Source organism: Dermacentor andersoni, chromosome 5 (assembly GCF_023375885.2).
Source record: "Dermacentor andersoni chromosome 5, qqDerAnde1_hic_scaffold, whole genome shotgun sequence".
Classification (NCBI taxonomy): Eukaryota; Metazoa; Arthropoda; class Arachnida; order Ixodida; family Ixodidae; genus Dermacentor; species Dermacentor andersoni.
In genome coordinates, this window is record NC_092818.1 from 142,342,078 (window position 1) to 142,354,586 (window position 12,509).

At 46.5% G+C, this 12,509-nt stretch overlaps 1 protein-coding gene and 1 long non-coding RNA gene across 2 annotated transcripts in view; one reads left to right on the plus strand and one right to left on the minus strand.

The window, feature by feature from the left end:
* LOC140218605 (uncharacterized) overlaps window positions 1–12,509 on the minus strand; it is a 42,693-nt gene that overhangs the window by 9,640 nt on the left and 20,544 nt on the right. The gene's annotated exons all lie outside the window — the stretch shown is intronic.
* Window positions 803–11,192, plus strand: LOC126532113 (putative ammonium transporter 2). The gene is made up of 4 exons (XM_072288413.1): window positions 803–1,986; window positions 4,992–5,538; window positions 8,269–8,340; window positions 10,710–11,192. The coding sequence occupies exons 1-4, from the start codon at window positions 1,878–1,880 to the stop codon at window positions 10,771–10,773; spliced, it is 792 nt and encodes a 263-aa protein (XP_072144514.1). The 5' UTR covers window positions 803–1,877; the 3' UTR covers window positions 10,774–11,192.

Below are 12,509 nucleotides of genomic sequence, written 5' to 3' on the forward strand. Positions count from 1 at the left end.
ATTCTTGAAAATAATTTAGATGCCTCACATACGCACAGCTGTCGACGTACTTTTTGCAACCACGAGCCACCTAATAACGCAGTGCACAATGACAACCTATATTAGGTGATTTACTAATCGCCCTAATTTTTCTTAATTGCGATAACATCGGAGCACTTGTCACGCAATTTTCTGTAAGCTCGAAATGAATAAATGGGTTTCCGTAATTCAAGGCTGATATCATTTATTATTGGCGAGGTGAAGGTAGCTGAGAGAGTTTACTGTATAGTTGAAATGACAAAACCATCAGCGCAGCTGAGAATACGCAGTTCTGTTTAAGCGCCAGAAAAGCAAAACAGTGAGGGAGTGCGTGTGTGTGGGGGAGGGAATGTGTGCGTGCCTGCGAACGGGGAGGGGGGTGCTGTCTATTATAGCAAAATGCGGTGCAAGTTTTTAGCGCGTCATGTCGTTGTCATGTCGTGAGCACTGCAGTCTGGAACGTCATTTAAGGCCGATGGCGATGGGTTAGCACTGGCGCTGCTCCAGTAGAATCTCGAATAGCCGAGCAAAAACCTTCATTGAGAGGAGAGACGTTTTCAGAGCGAAGCAGAGGCCCAACGGCGTCGATAACTATACCGCAGGAAAGGCGAGAAAATCCGGCGCGTAATGGACTGTAACCGTAGTCGTTGCATTACCGACACCAACGGTCGGAAGCAACTGCAGCGCATATATTACGCAACTGTCACAGCACTGAAAGACATATTCGCCGCAAATTAGACACAGGCAAAAAGAAAGACACATAGACAAGAACATGGGCGGCACTTCCAACTGAGTTATTTAGGTTGCAGACCCAAAAGTAAATAGACAAATACACGCATCCGCTGGCTAATCAACACTTGAAACAACCAGCTGCCAAACAATCTCGTCTTCGATTGATATAACAAAATAAACGTATCACTTATGCAACTAGAGTTTTTTTTTCTTATGTAGAACGCTCATGTAGTATGGGCAAATGCGCCGCGTCGTTTTTCTCCAGAATGTTTATCTCGCGGAAGCGTCCTTCGCACATGCAGGCATTGCAGTGTGCGGGCAAATGACCGCACATTGCAGTGCCATCTTTTTTTTCTTTCTGTCTTTCCTTCTCTCTGTTTTTTTCTTTCTTACTCCCGTACTAAAAACTTGGTGTTTTGCTGACATTAACTTCGAGGACCATTCGAACGTCTGTGAAATGTTAACACGATTGGAAAGGGCCACGCGTTATTGACGTTCCTTGAGAGATGCTGCGCTGAAATTATACTAACCAGTAGTGAGTGGACAAACCACAGTGACATTATCCCGCTTTCCCTATGGCGCTGCACGTGATCCTTTGTGCGTGGGCACGCCAACTTTCCCATTACCTGCGAACACTTGGCCTACAGTATGGATCTATCGATTATTGCACGTCAGTCAAGTCAAAAAGGTTCAACTAAAAGGCAGGTGGGCGGAGCTGCTGCGTCTGACGTAACAATTAATTTATTTTAGTTTTTTTTCCTTCTTCGCTGCTGAGCCCTTTCGCTGCCACAAGCGAGCTCACAATAGCCTTTTTTTTTTTTTTTTTTTTTTTTTTGTGGACGCCATGCTCTGTGAAACATGTCCCAATTTCCGTTCTGGCGCCGCGGCTAGCGCGTCGATTTTTGCAGCCCACGTAAAACCACGACAGCGCCATCTTTTGGCCATGTCAGATCGAGGAGCTGTACCGACCGCCTGTATGAAAATGTAGTCATTCAAAGGCGCGCAATTCGTCGCCAGCGGTGCTCCTCTAGAAGCAATTTCTGTGCAAGAGGTTTACTCTGTTCCAGAGTCGCCCGTGACATATTGAAACACTGTAACCGTGCGCAAGAAGGTGTCGAGAAATAGACATGCGCGTGAAGAGAAACGAGGCATTGGAAGGTTGCAGCGCAACGTTCACGGCCGACGATGCCACATGGACGCTTACGGCGTCGATAGTGATATTTACCATGCAGACAGGTAAGCGACACGGTCCAACTTCTTCCGTCTCGAGGAACACCGTCTCCTACCCTTTGACAAAGGTGCAGCCCCCCCCCCCCCCCCCCCGGAGTAGAAACGACGGTCTTTGATCGATTCTGCCATTCAATATACCGATGTTCTGCACCATTCTGCATCACATGCCAGTCTCACGGAAACGGCACAGAATTTGTTATACAATGCTTACGAATTCAGTAAGAATCGTACGGGAGAGATTGGGAAGCAACGTGGAATTATGGACAGCGGACGGAAACGTTCCACTAGAGCTTTCCAGGCCTATATTTAATGTCGCAGGTGTTGCCGACAAACACACTGCCGTCGCGAGCGATTCCTATATCTCTAATGTCTCGCACCCGTAGCGGAAACTTCTTTTCCAGCTCAAGTAAACCATGAACTGTGGCAGCGTTGATTACCTCCCCTATGACTGGCATAAAGCGATATCTATAGGAAACGGTGAGCACCCACGCGGTGCGTTTGGTACATCTCTCGTGGTGCCAATGTGACTTTCTTTTGTGTGAGTATACTACTGATTGTGCGGTCAGGACAACTCGTACATGGAGCTACTTACGGCGCATTCCATTGGTAGAGCAGGAGCTGAGGCAGAGAGTACCAGAGCAGCTCAGCGAGAGAGTGACTGCTTGCTTCTCCATTGAAACGTTCCATGCGCTCCGAGCGCAGGTGCGAAGGCGAACGTGCACCACGTGACGAGGCTGTTTGCCTTCCCGCGGTGATTATCCCGCGAACTTTGCTCCTCAGCCTCCATTTCTGCCACGCGCTGAAGCAAAACGACGGAAACACATCCAAAATAAGAGTACGACGCTTGTTTTGACGTGACTTCCTTCGCACTCCGCTGTTCGCGCAAGTGCAGCTTGGACTGCTCTCTTCTGCTCTCGGCTTCGCGACTGACCCCATTCTGCCTCTGGATCATCGCGTTTCTGCTCCTGTTCGCCCATTAAAACGTAACTACTTTTGAGCGATCACTTTGGGGACGCATTTGAGTGCTCCTGTTCGCTCAATGGAATGCGCCGTTGGAGTGCTCAGTATGTCAGCACCGTGTCTTCGTATGTTGGTGCCCACGTCAGACTCTCGCAACGACATACATTAACTTTATGCCTAGTGCGCGCTTTTCTTGCTATGTTCAGTTAATGAAAAGTTACGGATCAGAAAAAGAAATCAGTGTGTTGTTGCCGCCGCAGTTTGCGCAGTTACTGAAGGACTATTTAGTCAAACCTGAATATATAGTCTGAGCAGCCAGGAAGGGTTGCGCAATAGAATAATTATGCGACGTCTCTTTTGCAAATTGATTATTCAAGCAGTGGTTACGTAAACAGTTGTTAGCTGTGATTGGTAGCAATATATGCGTGCCTTATTTCTGTGTTTACCTCATTTACAAGCTACGTGCTTAAGTGTACCTACAGGTATGTCGCTTTTCCAATTCAATTCACAATTTTGCTTACCTATAACACATAATTTATACATAGTGTTCGATTCATGCCATTACATTTCTGCACATAACTGTCCCCGTAAGTCAAGCTTGTAGTCTAGTACTGCTTTGCGATTTGTAAAAAAAAAAACAAAAAAAAAGGACAACCTGCCGTGCACCACATGCGCATCTTGCTGGCCGTGTACACGGAATAGAGTACATTTAATTTCAGCTATGCATTTCACTTCATTTCATCACTGAAGAGTTAATGGAGTAAATGCGCTGATGTCCTTATAAAGCGATAAAATTGTTCGCGGGGTAATACATTTTTTTTTCTCTGAAAACACTCAAGAAGAAACATTTACACTCTCCTTCTAGGTAGAAGGAAGAAGAAAAATCATTTTTAGTAGTGAATGTCTTTTTCGAACTGATTCTCACAATTACAGAATCAATTGTATTGTTCAGTGTATGTGCTTATCGACGAGGGGAAGTCTGTAGTGATAATATAACCATGCTAGTGGCGGACAGTCAGACTTTCCGCTTTATTAGACAATGTAAAGCGTTGGTTCGGGCTAGTTGGCAATCCATACCTAAATATGTTTTAGTGTAGAACTTGCAAAAACCACAAAAAGACACGAACGGGAGAGCGCCTGTCCCGTTCGTGTCCGTTGGTGGTTTTTGTAAATTCTACGCTAAAACAATATTAAATATTATACAATGTTGGGCGTGGCGTAGCAATGTAATGGGTTGTTAAGTCTTACGATGAGTAAAATTAGTCTATGAGCCTTGCGATGAGTTCCGCTATCTTACCCGCAGCTTAAGGTAGCGAAACGAATCCATCGTCTGCTTGACCTCCATGGCGTTCGTCTCTTTCGTCTCTTACACTCTATCTCTCTAATTAGTATATAGGTATATGTCTGCGCTACGAGCGTGTATTTCTGTATTTAGTTTATATGGTTAATTGGCAGACAGCCAAAATCACTGCGTTCTTGGTACACGTTTGCAAAATGGTTAGCACTCGATTAGCGAATAATTAATCATTAAAATAATTACACACACACTGACCGACTCCCCCCATCGCGAGAAGGATGCCTGCCCTCCCCTTCACGCGTCCTCCACTTCTTTCAATTCAAGGTACGCAAACTATCAAATGCTGCACTCTGTTTAGGTTGTAGAATGGTTCTAGTCGCAATAGGAGCTTCGCTGTGATGTAGCGTCCTTTAAAACCGGATAATCTGGAAAAAGGCTATTAGCTAATTAAAAAAATGAACAAGTGAAAAGACTTCCAATCTATTCCACTTAGGAAAGATAATATCCGTCATGATAAATTCACATGGCGGACGATATTGCCGATTCACTTCGCAGACGAGCCTGACCGAGCCAAGCGGCACCGAATCGCGTCACCAGTAGCTCGTTAGTGGCGCCCGTGTGCACGGAAGGATTCGGTGCCGCTGGGCCACGGTACGCTCGTTCACGGTGCGGTCATAGATAAAACAAATTACAATGTGGCGCGGCAGAGTCCGTCACGCGAATCTAGCTTGAAACACCCCGACACTTGGTGCAGGCTTCGGCCTGCTCGAGTCCGGCTGCGTGTCGCGCAAGAACGAGGTCAACATCCTCATGAAGAACGTGGCCGACGTGGTCGTGGGCGGCCTGGGTTACTGGAGCTTCGGCTACGGCCTGCAGTTCAGCTCGGGTGGCGGCAGTGCGCTGTTCAACGGCTTCGGCTTCTTCCTGGTGGACGCCGAGCCGCAGGACATGGGCCGCACGTTCACCTGCTTCCTGTTCCAGCTGTCGTTCGCCACCACGGCCACGACCATCGTGTCCGGGGCGATGGCCGAGAGGACCAGCTTCACGGCGTACTGCCTCTTCTCGTTCCTCGACACGATCGTCTTCTGCATCCCGCCTGGTTGGCTCTGGGCCAGCCGAGGGTTCCTGCGCCAACTGGGCGCGCTGGACTTTGCGGGCGCCGGGTGCGTCCACCTGCTGGGCGGCATGTCAGCCCTGGTGGCCGCTGCCTACCTGGGACCCAGGACGGGACGCTACGGGAGTGGTCCGCCGCCCGAATTGGGAAACCCGACTAGCGTATTGCAGGGTGTCTTCACGCTATGGTCAGTGTTGACGCGGGAGCCCCGCTATGAGCTTCTCCTTTCTGTGCGACCTCTTAATGATTTGTTGGACAGATAAATGACGAGCCCTTAATATAGGGGTCGCACGTCCGCTTTCAATGAATGCTGAACGTTCGCGCTTTAAATGTGCCAGAATCGTCCATGCTTGTGTAATGCTACCATTGCCAGTTCACCTAATAGCTAAATAACAAATGTAACAAATCTGTATTCAGGGCTTTGACTCAAAGCGCTTCTTTGATTCCACCGAGCGGAGCACAGTATCGCCCCTCATATGAAGAAGAGACTTCTCTAGCATAGGACTGCTCAGCCATCCATACGACGAGTAGCAGCTTAAGAAAGGCGCCTTTACTCTTGCGCATTAATGTAAGCGCTCAGGACAGCTGGATGCAATGTTTTTGCTTAGGAATCGCCTTGGAGTGTCATTGAGGCGTAGTGAGCACTTTAGTCAAGACGGTGGTACCGTCAGCTTTACTTTTCATAGGTATGGCATCGATAAAATTATATTCGCACGACAGAGTAATATCGCTGACCCAGTCGGGGTCGAGCGCGATGTAGACCAGTGGCATCGAATCGCGTCGCGTCGTGAGCAGTTCCTCTGTGACGGCCTTGTAACGGTAATATGGAATATGGCAACAAAAAATCCACAGATCTTTACAAAGACGGAGAACAAGTAGGAAAGAAAACATTCCGGAGACTTTGGGCTCAGACAGATCTTGCCCCTTCCTTAACCAGGGCCTGGGGTCCACTGCAGGACCTGAAGACCCTGTGAAGCGGTCAAAGTGCTCTGCCCCTGCTTCTGCAGCAGATCTTCCGGCCAGGGACAAAGGCCACTAGGAAGAAAGTGCTTATATGTGCTGGGATACTGAGATAAGGCCAGACTACAAACGGTTAATTAAAGAGGATAAGTTCCACAGACCACCTACGCAGCTTCTTCACGAAGAAGGCCTACACGCATTACGCATTTATTTAACCATAATATGCCCTATGGTAAACCACGTGGCAGAAATATATATATATATATATATATATATATATATATATATATATATATATATATATATATATATATATATATATATATACATACACGACGACGTAGAGCGTAAATGAGTGAGTGAGTGAGTGAGTGAATAAACTTTTATTGGGTCCAGCAAAATGCGATAAAACGCGCAACCGGCTAATCCCACGACGGCACTGACAGATCTAGTCTGCCGGCCCGATCGCGGGCGCGCTGGACGGCCAGGATTTGGTCCTCAAAGACGGGACTTCGCAGGAGCGCGTCCCACTCTTCCTTGGTGAACTTCGGGCACAGCGACCCGCACTCACAGAGCATATGAGGCAACGTAGCTACCTCACCACAGGCTACGCAAGAACAATTCGGATAAATATATGCTGTTAGGGGACGCCAGATTTGGGTAGGAGTTCGTTTGCAAGAGTCTGAGTGTGACCGCCTGCGGCCTACTTAGCTAGTAGTGAGGTGCCAGGAAAACCCTTCTAAGTAAAAGAATTTAGTAAGGTCATTGTGCGTGATAGGAGCGTCTCTGTGTCCGGGGAGAGAGTAAGGCGTTGCTTTTTAAGGCCCGAACTAGCTACCTGTTAACAAGGGCATGCAGAGCAAATAATCGTAAAATGGCGTAACCTGTGTCTGCTGCTGAAAAAAAAAAATCGAACAGGGGGCAAGCCAGAACCGAAGGGAACGTCGACCTTGCAGTAACGCCGGGTTTCAGAGTTCATGCCAGAGAGGGAGATAAAACATCTTTATTGAAAAGTCCCTGCTGGGTTCGAAAGAAGAACAGAGGGGCCGCAAGTCTAGTCCTGTAAAGCTCCCCTTTCCGTCAGACGCAGGCCAGGCCTTAAACCGTAGCGAGTTCATGCGAGCGTTAACTAGTCAACGGTCGAGGTAAGCAAGGAGACGATTGAAATCTTGGTGGAAAAATGTTAGGGAAGAGGTGGGGACGGGCACATCGCGGGCATATGTAACTTTACAAAATAAAAGTAAAGAAAAGCAGAATGCTAAATACTGATACGTATTAGAACCTTATTAGCTCACGCAGGCTAGCTGACTATTTCTCGCCACCCCGATTGAAATAGGATGCCATCAATAATAATAATAACAGTAATTTAGTCGATTTGGAATGTCGAGTGTAGGAACGCTCAAGAACGTGGGGTATGTTCCCCACCTGGAATCGGCCGGGGCTTCTGTTAAAGCTCAAACAACGTTTAAAACATTTTTCAAACATTTCTTCAAGCATTTCTCCATACATTCAGATATGACTGCGCACATTTTTTAAAAATGCTAAATGTAAATAAAATGAAAAAAATAGGCCTATTTAGAGCCGGTTATCCTGTATAATGATAAGTTAAACCAGCGTATGTGAAACTGGTAAAGTTTCACATGCGACGGCTCGCCTGTGCGAACGACTACAACACTCCAGAGTGATTTTTCTTTTTCTTTGCGCGCATGTGTTGCACCCACTTTCATGATGCACTTTAGTTCTTCCTGTACCTTTTATCCTCCCCTTTTCCACCTTCCTCTGCGCAGGGTATAAAACCGAATACACTCATCATGATAACCTCCCTGCATTTCTTTCTATTCATCTGTCTCTCTCGAAACGACCCGTGAACTAGAGCCCAATAGTTCATAGATCTCAACATAAGCTCTAGGAACTCTTACCGTTACTTGTGCGCTAAACATTCTTTTTTTTTTCTTAGGTGGGGTTGGTTGGTTTTCAACGCCGGCAGCACAGTCGGCGTGACGAATAACAAGTGGAAGTACGCATCAAGGTACACCAGCATGCTTAAATACCAAGAACCCACCTCCCTCCTCAGCTTCCTTGGCACTGTTGCGCCTTTCCCTTTTTCTTTTCTTCCCGCTTTACACTCCTCCAATGTAGTGTGGCAAAAACTGTGCAACCTCATTAACCTGGCTGCCTTTCTTTCTTCTTATCTCTCTCTTTCCCTTATGCGAGGTTGCTATCACGTCGGCAGAGCGAAGCTGCTGCATGTCGAGTAATGCGGTACAGTAATATATATATATATATATATATATATATATATATATATATATATATATATATATATATATATATATATATATATATATATATATATATATATATATATATATATATATATATATATATATATATATATATATATATATATATAGGGTTCTACTAGGACACACAAATACCCAAGAAAGTGGATGGGAAAACGGCGCCGCGGTAGCTCAATTGGTAGAGCATCGCACGCGAAATGCGAAGGTTGTGGGTTCGGTTCCCACCTGCGGCAAGTTGTTTTTTCATCCACTTTAATTTCCATTAATTTATCGTTTCTTTATTTTCATTTATTAAGCACAAGTAATTTCCCCTATGTTGTCCTTGGTGTCAGTGTTTGTTGGCTTCTTCTGATATGACTAATAAAAATCGAGCCCCTCGGTTAACCCTCTTTCTTCTCGTTTATATATATATATATATATATATATATATATATATATAGAGAGAGAGAGAGAGAGAGAGAGAGAGAGAATAAAAATCCCAGTTATGACTGTTTCGAGGGGGAAGAAAGTTCGTCGGCATGTTACACTCCCGTAACACAAGAAGGCGAAAGCCTGCTGCGCACTTGGTAATGCACTTGGTTGGTAAGTTTTACGATCGGAGGAGTCAGACTTCTTGCAAGACATGACGAGCCGTAGTAGGAAGTACACGTGTGGCAAGTCGTTGTCTGCGAGCTTCGGCCTCCTCTCTACGTTGCAGTCTGGCATCGTCGCGTTGTTGGTTTCGCAGTTCCGCTTCTTCGGCTCATTTTCGACGCTTAGCTGCGGCTTCGCGCGCTCGTATAGCGGAGTCAGATTTGCACCAACGACGTTTCTGTTCGACTTTACGTTGCATCATCTCAGCAAGAGAAAGCAGCACTTGCGGTCAAACATCTCGCTCCCGCCGCTTCGCGCGTCGCACCTCGTTTCTCACTTGGTGAGCATCCTCGACCGTAGCGTACTTCCTAGGGGGGTACGCAATGCTTTATTGATGGTTCGGATGTTTGGCTTGAGCTTGATCTTTATTGAAACGTATGCTGTTCTGTGTATATTATGGGTTATTTCAATTAATATATGAGCGATTGCATTTTTTGCTTGCTTACGGGGACATGAGCCATTGCTTATGATGATAATTATTTGCCACTCGGATAGACGCCGCCTTATGGGCGTATGAGCCATTGAAACGAGCCACGTATGGCTCTCGCCTTAAAGTTCAACACATTTTTTGTTGTTGCTATCATGAGTTAGCATAGACGCGTGATCGCGGTTATTGTTCCTTATTCACGCTTCCAGCCAAATATGTCCTACACTGTGTGTGTGTGTGGGGGGGGGGTAGTTTGTAAGTGTCCACCTAGTGGACATGTCCATTTCGTCTGCTGCTGAAGTTCTGATTGGCTTGGCTGGGGTACGCGTCAGAAGGAGACAGGCGCTCGCAGTCAATCGGCACTTCAGCAGTAGTTGAAACTGACATGTCCACTATGGGGTCGCTTATAAAATACCCCCCCCCCTTCCCCCCACGAGTCAAGTCACGGATGGCTCCGCCTGCGTGTCTGCCTAGAAGCTGCTCCCAACACTGCCTCAGTCCCGCTGACGCCTTTCAGTACAGTTGATTTCAACTTTATTTTCTATAGTGAAACCGCCTGCACAACAACCCCTATACCCTGTTCAGGCCATAGAGCCATGCATTCTACAAAAAAAAAAAAAAAAAGATTCACTCAAACTTTCTATGAGGGTCGGTGTTCTCCTGTGCTAAATGACACCGTTGATCGCTTAAGAAGTTTTGCAGCTGCATGTATGCGCTTTCGCCAGTATGACTCGTCGCTTTCGCTGGTTCAGCATCAGATGTCGATCCTGCTAACTAATGCCAGATACCTGTAAATTATTTCCTTTCGAAAGCGTTTTTCAACGCACGCTGACACACCGTTTGCTCAAGCTCATTTGTTTAAACAGTCTTTATGGAAAAAAGAAACATCGTCCCCGATGTACACATTCCAAACAAATCGTGCGGTGAATTGCCCGCTGTATAACGCAAAGAAACAAGTATTTAACCGGACTTTCACTGGCACCATCGGTTGAAGTTTTATTTATTATTTATTTTTTGTTCTTGTTTTTATCGAAGGTCGGCGGTAAGCACCATCAACGGTTCACTCGGAGGAGCCCTTGTTGGAATACTGTTGTCGTGAGTACATCATACTATCATTTCACGAGCACGCATTTTCAAGAATGTAACGAACAGGTCATCTTGCGTTTCCTTAATTTACCTGGCATTAAAAAAAATGTGTCAGCTGTTTTGGAGATTGTCCTTTCTTTGGCTGTGGGAATGCCGCAAACTGACAGCTTCAATTTCACTGTCTGCGATAGTAATTTTGTAACATGCCACCTATAGAGGACATTCCGTGTGAGTGTGCGCGTCACTTAAGAAAAAAAAATAAGGAGGGTATGTACTCTTGCATATTCCTGCCAACGTCTACAAATAATTTGCCATAACTCATGTCGTCGCAGGTATGCCATACACAGGAAATTTCTTGTCCTCAACATCGTCTCGGGTCTCCTGACCGGGCTCGTTTCAGTCACAGGTAATGGAGCTCCCATTCTAGTCTGGGTGTGGCATGTGGACCTAGGTTCATCAAACTTTCTGCGGATTTGGCGTCAGTGTCTCGCCGAGTGGACTTAGCGGAACTCTCCCACACAGCTGTGGCGCGGGTGAACAATTACGTAAATTGAAAACAAAACAGAAGTGCGCGCATCATGTATCTCTTGCACATCGTCGAAGTGAGGCGATTTGGGAAACCTTTGCTTAACGCATGTACTACGTTTCAACAAGTGCGCTGGGTTGTCCCTATTTATATATATTTTTATTTTTTTGGAGTGGCTGGTGACAATTACGGGGCGCGTTTGTTGAAAACCAAAATGCGATGCCGGCTAGCTTACACTGGTGAACCATCGATTGCGACGCGTTGCCAGGGCATTAACTAAATGCGGGCACGCGTGACGCGTTTGTCGGTGACGTGCAGGCGGCTCGGCGTACCTGGGTGCCCTGGACAGCGTTCTGGTGGGCTCACTAGGCGCCCTGCTGTCCAGCGGCGTATCTCCACTGCTCAGGAGGTTCCGCATCGACGACCCCGTGGACGTGGTGTCCGTACACGGTTGTGGCGGGGCTTGGGGCCTGCTGGCCATCGGCCTATTCATGCACGACGTCGCCGACGACGACCAAGATGGCCAGTGTAGCCGCTGCGGCCTGTTCAAGGGAGGCAGCGCCTATCTACTCGCTATACAGGCGCTCACGTGCGTCTCTATCGCGCTCTGGAGCACCGTGACCACTTACATTATGCTCGTGGTGAGTTTCGATTGATTGATTGATTGATTGATTGATTGATTGATTGATTGATTGATTGATTGATTGATTGATTGATTGATTGATTGATTGATTGATTGATTGATTGATTGATTGATTGATTGAGACGCCGTAGTGAAGGGCTCCGTAATAATTTTGTGCATCTGGGGTTCTGTTCGCGCGCGGCTTCAGAAGGCAGTCACAAATATCATGTTAAAACTGTGCAGTGGTGGCATTTACTGGGAAACCAATGTCTCCATACGTGAAACCCGTCGACAGACAGCTGATATACTACAGCACAAGTCACAGATTTTTGGAAGTGGTCATTGACAGAAATCTCTCCTGGACCCCTCATGTGATTTATGTGAGAAAACGCCCGACAGGAATTTGCCATATGTTTAGGTTCTTAGCAGGAAAGACTTGGGGATTGTCAATACAATCTATGCTGTACAGCGTCCTCTTTATTGAATTCCTGTGGTACAACCTACCGGTCATCTCCAACACCTGCAGAACTAACCTGAATACAATTCAAGACCTCTATGCCCAAGCTATCGATATATGCCTTGGTCTACCGCGGAGTGCGTC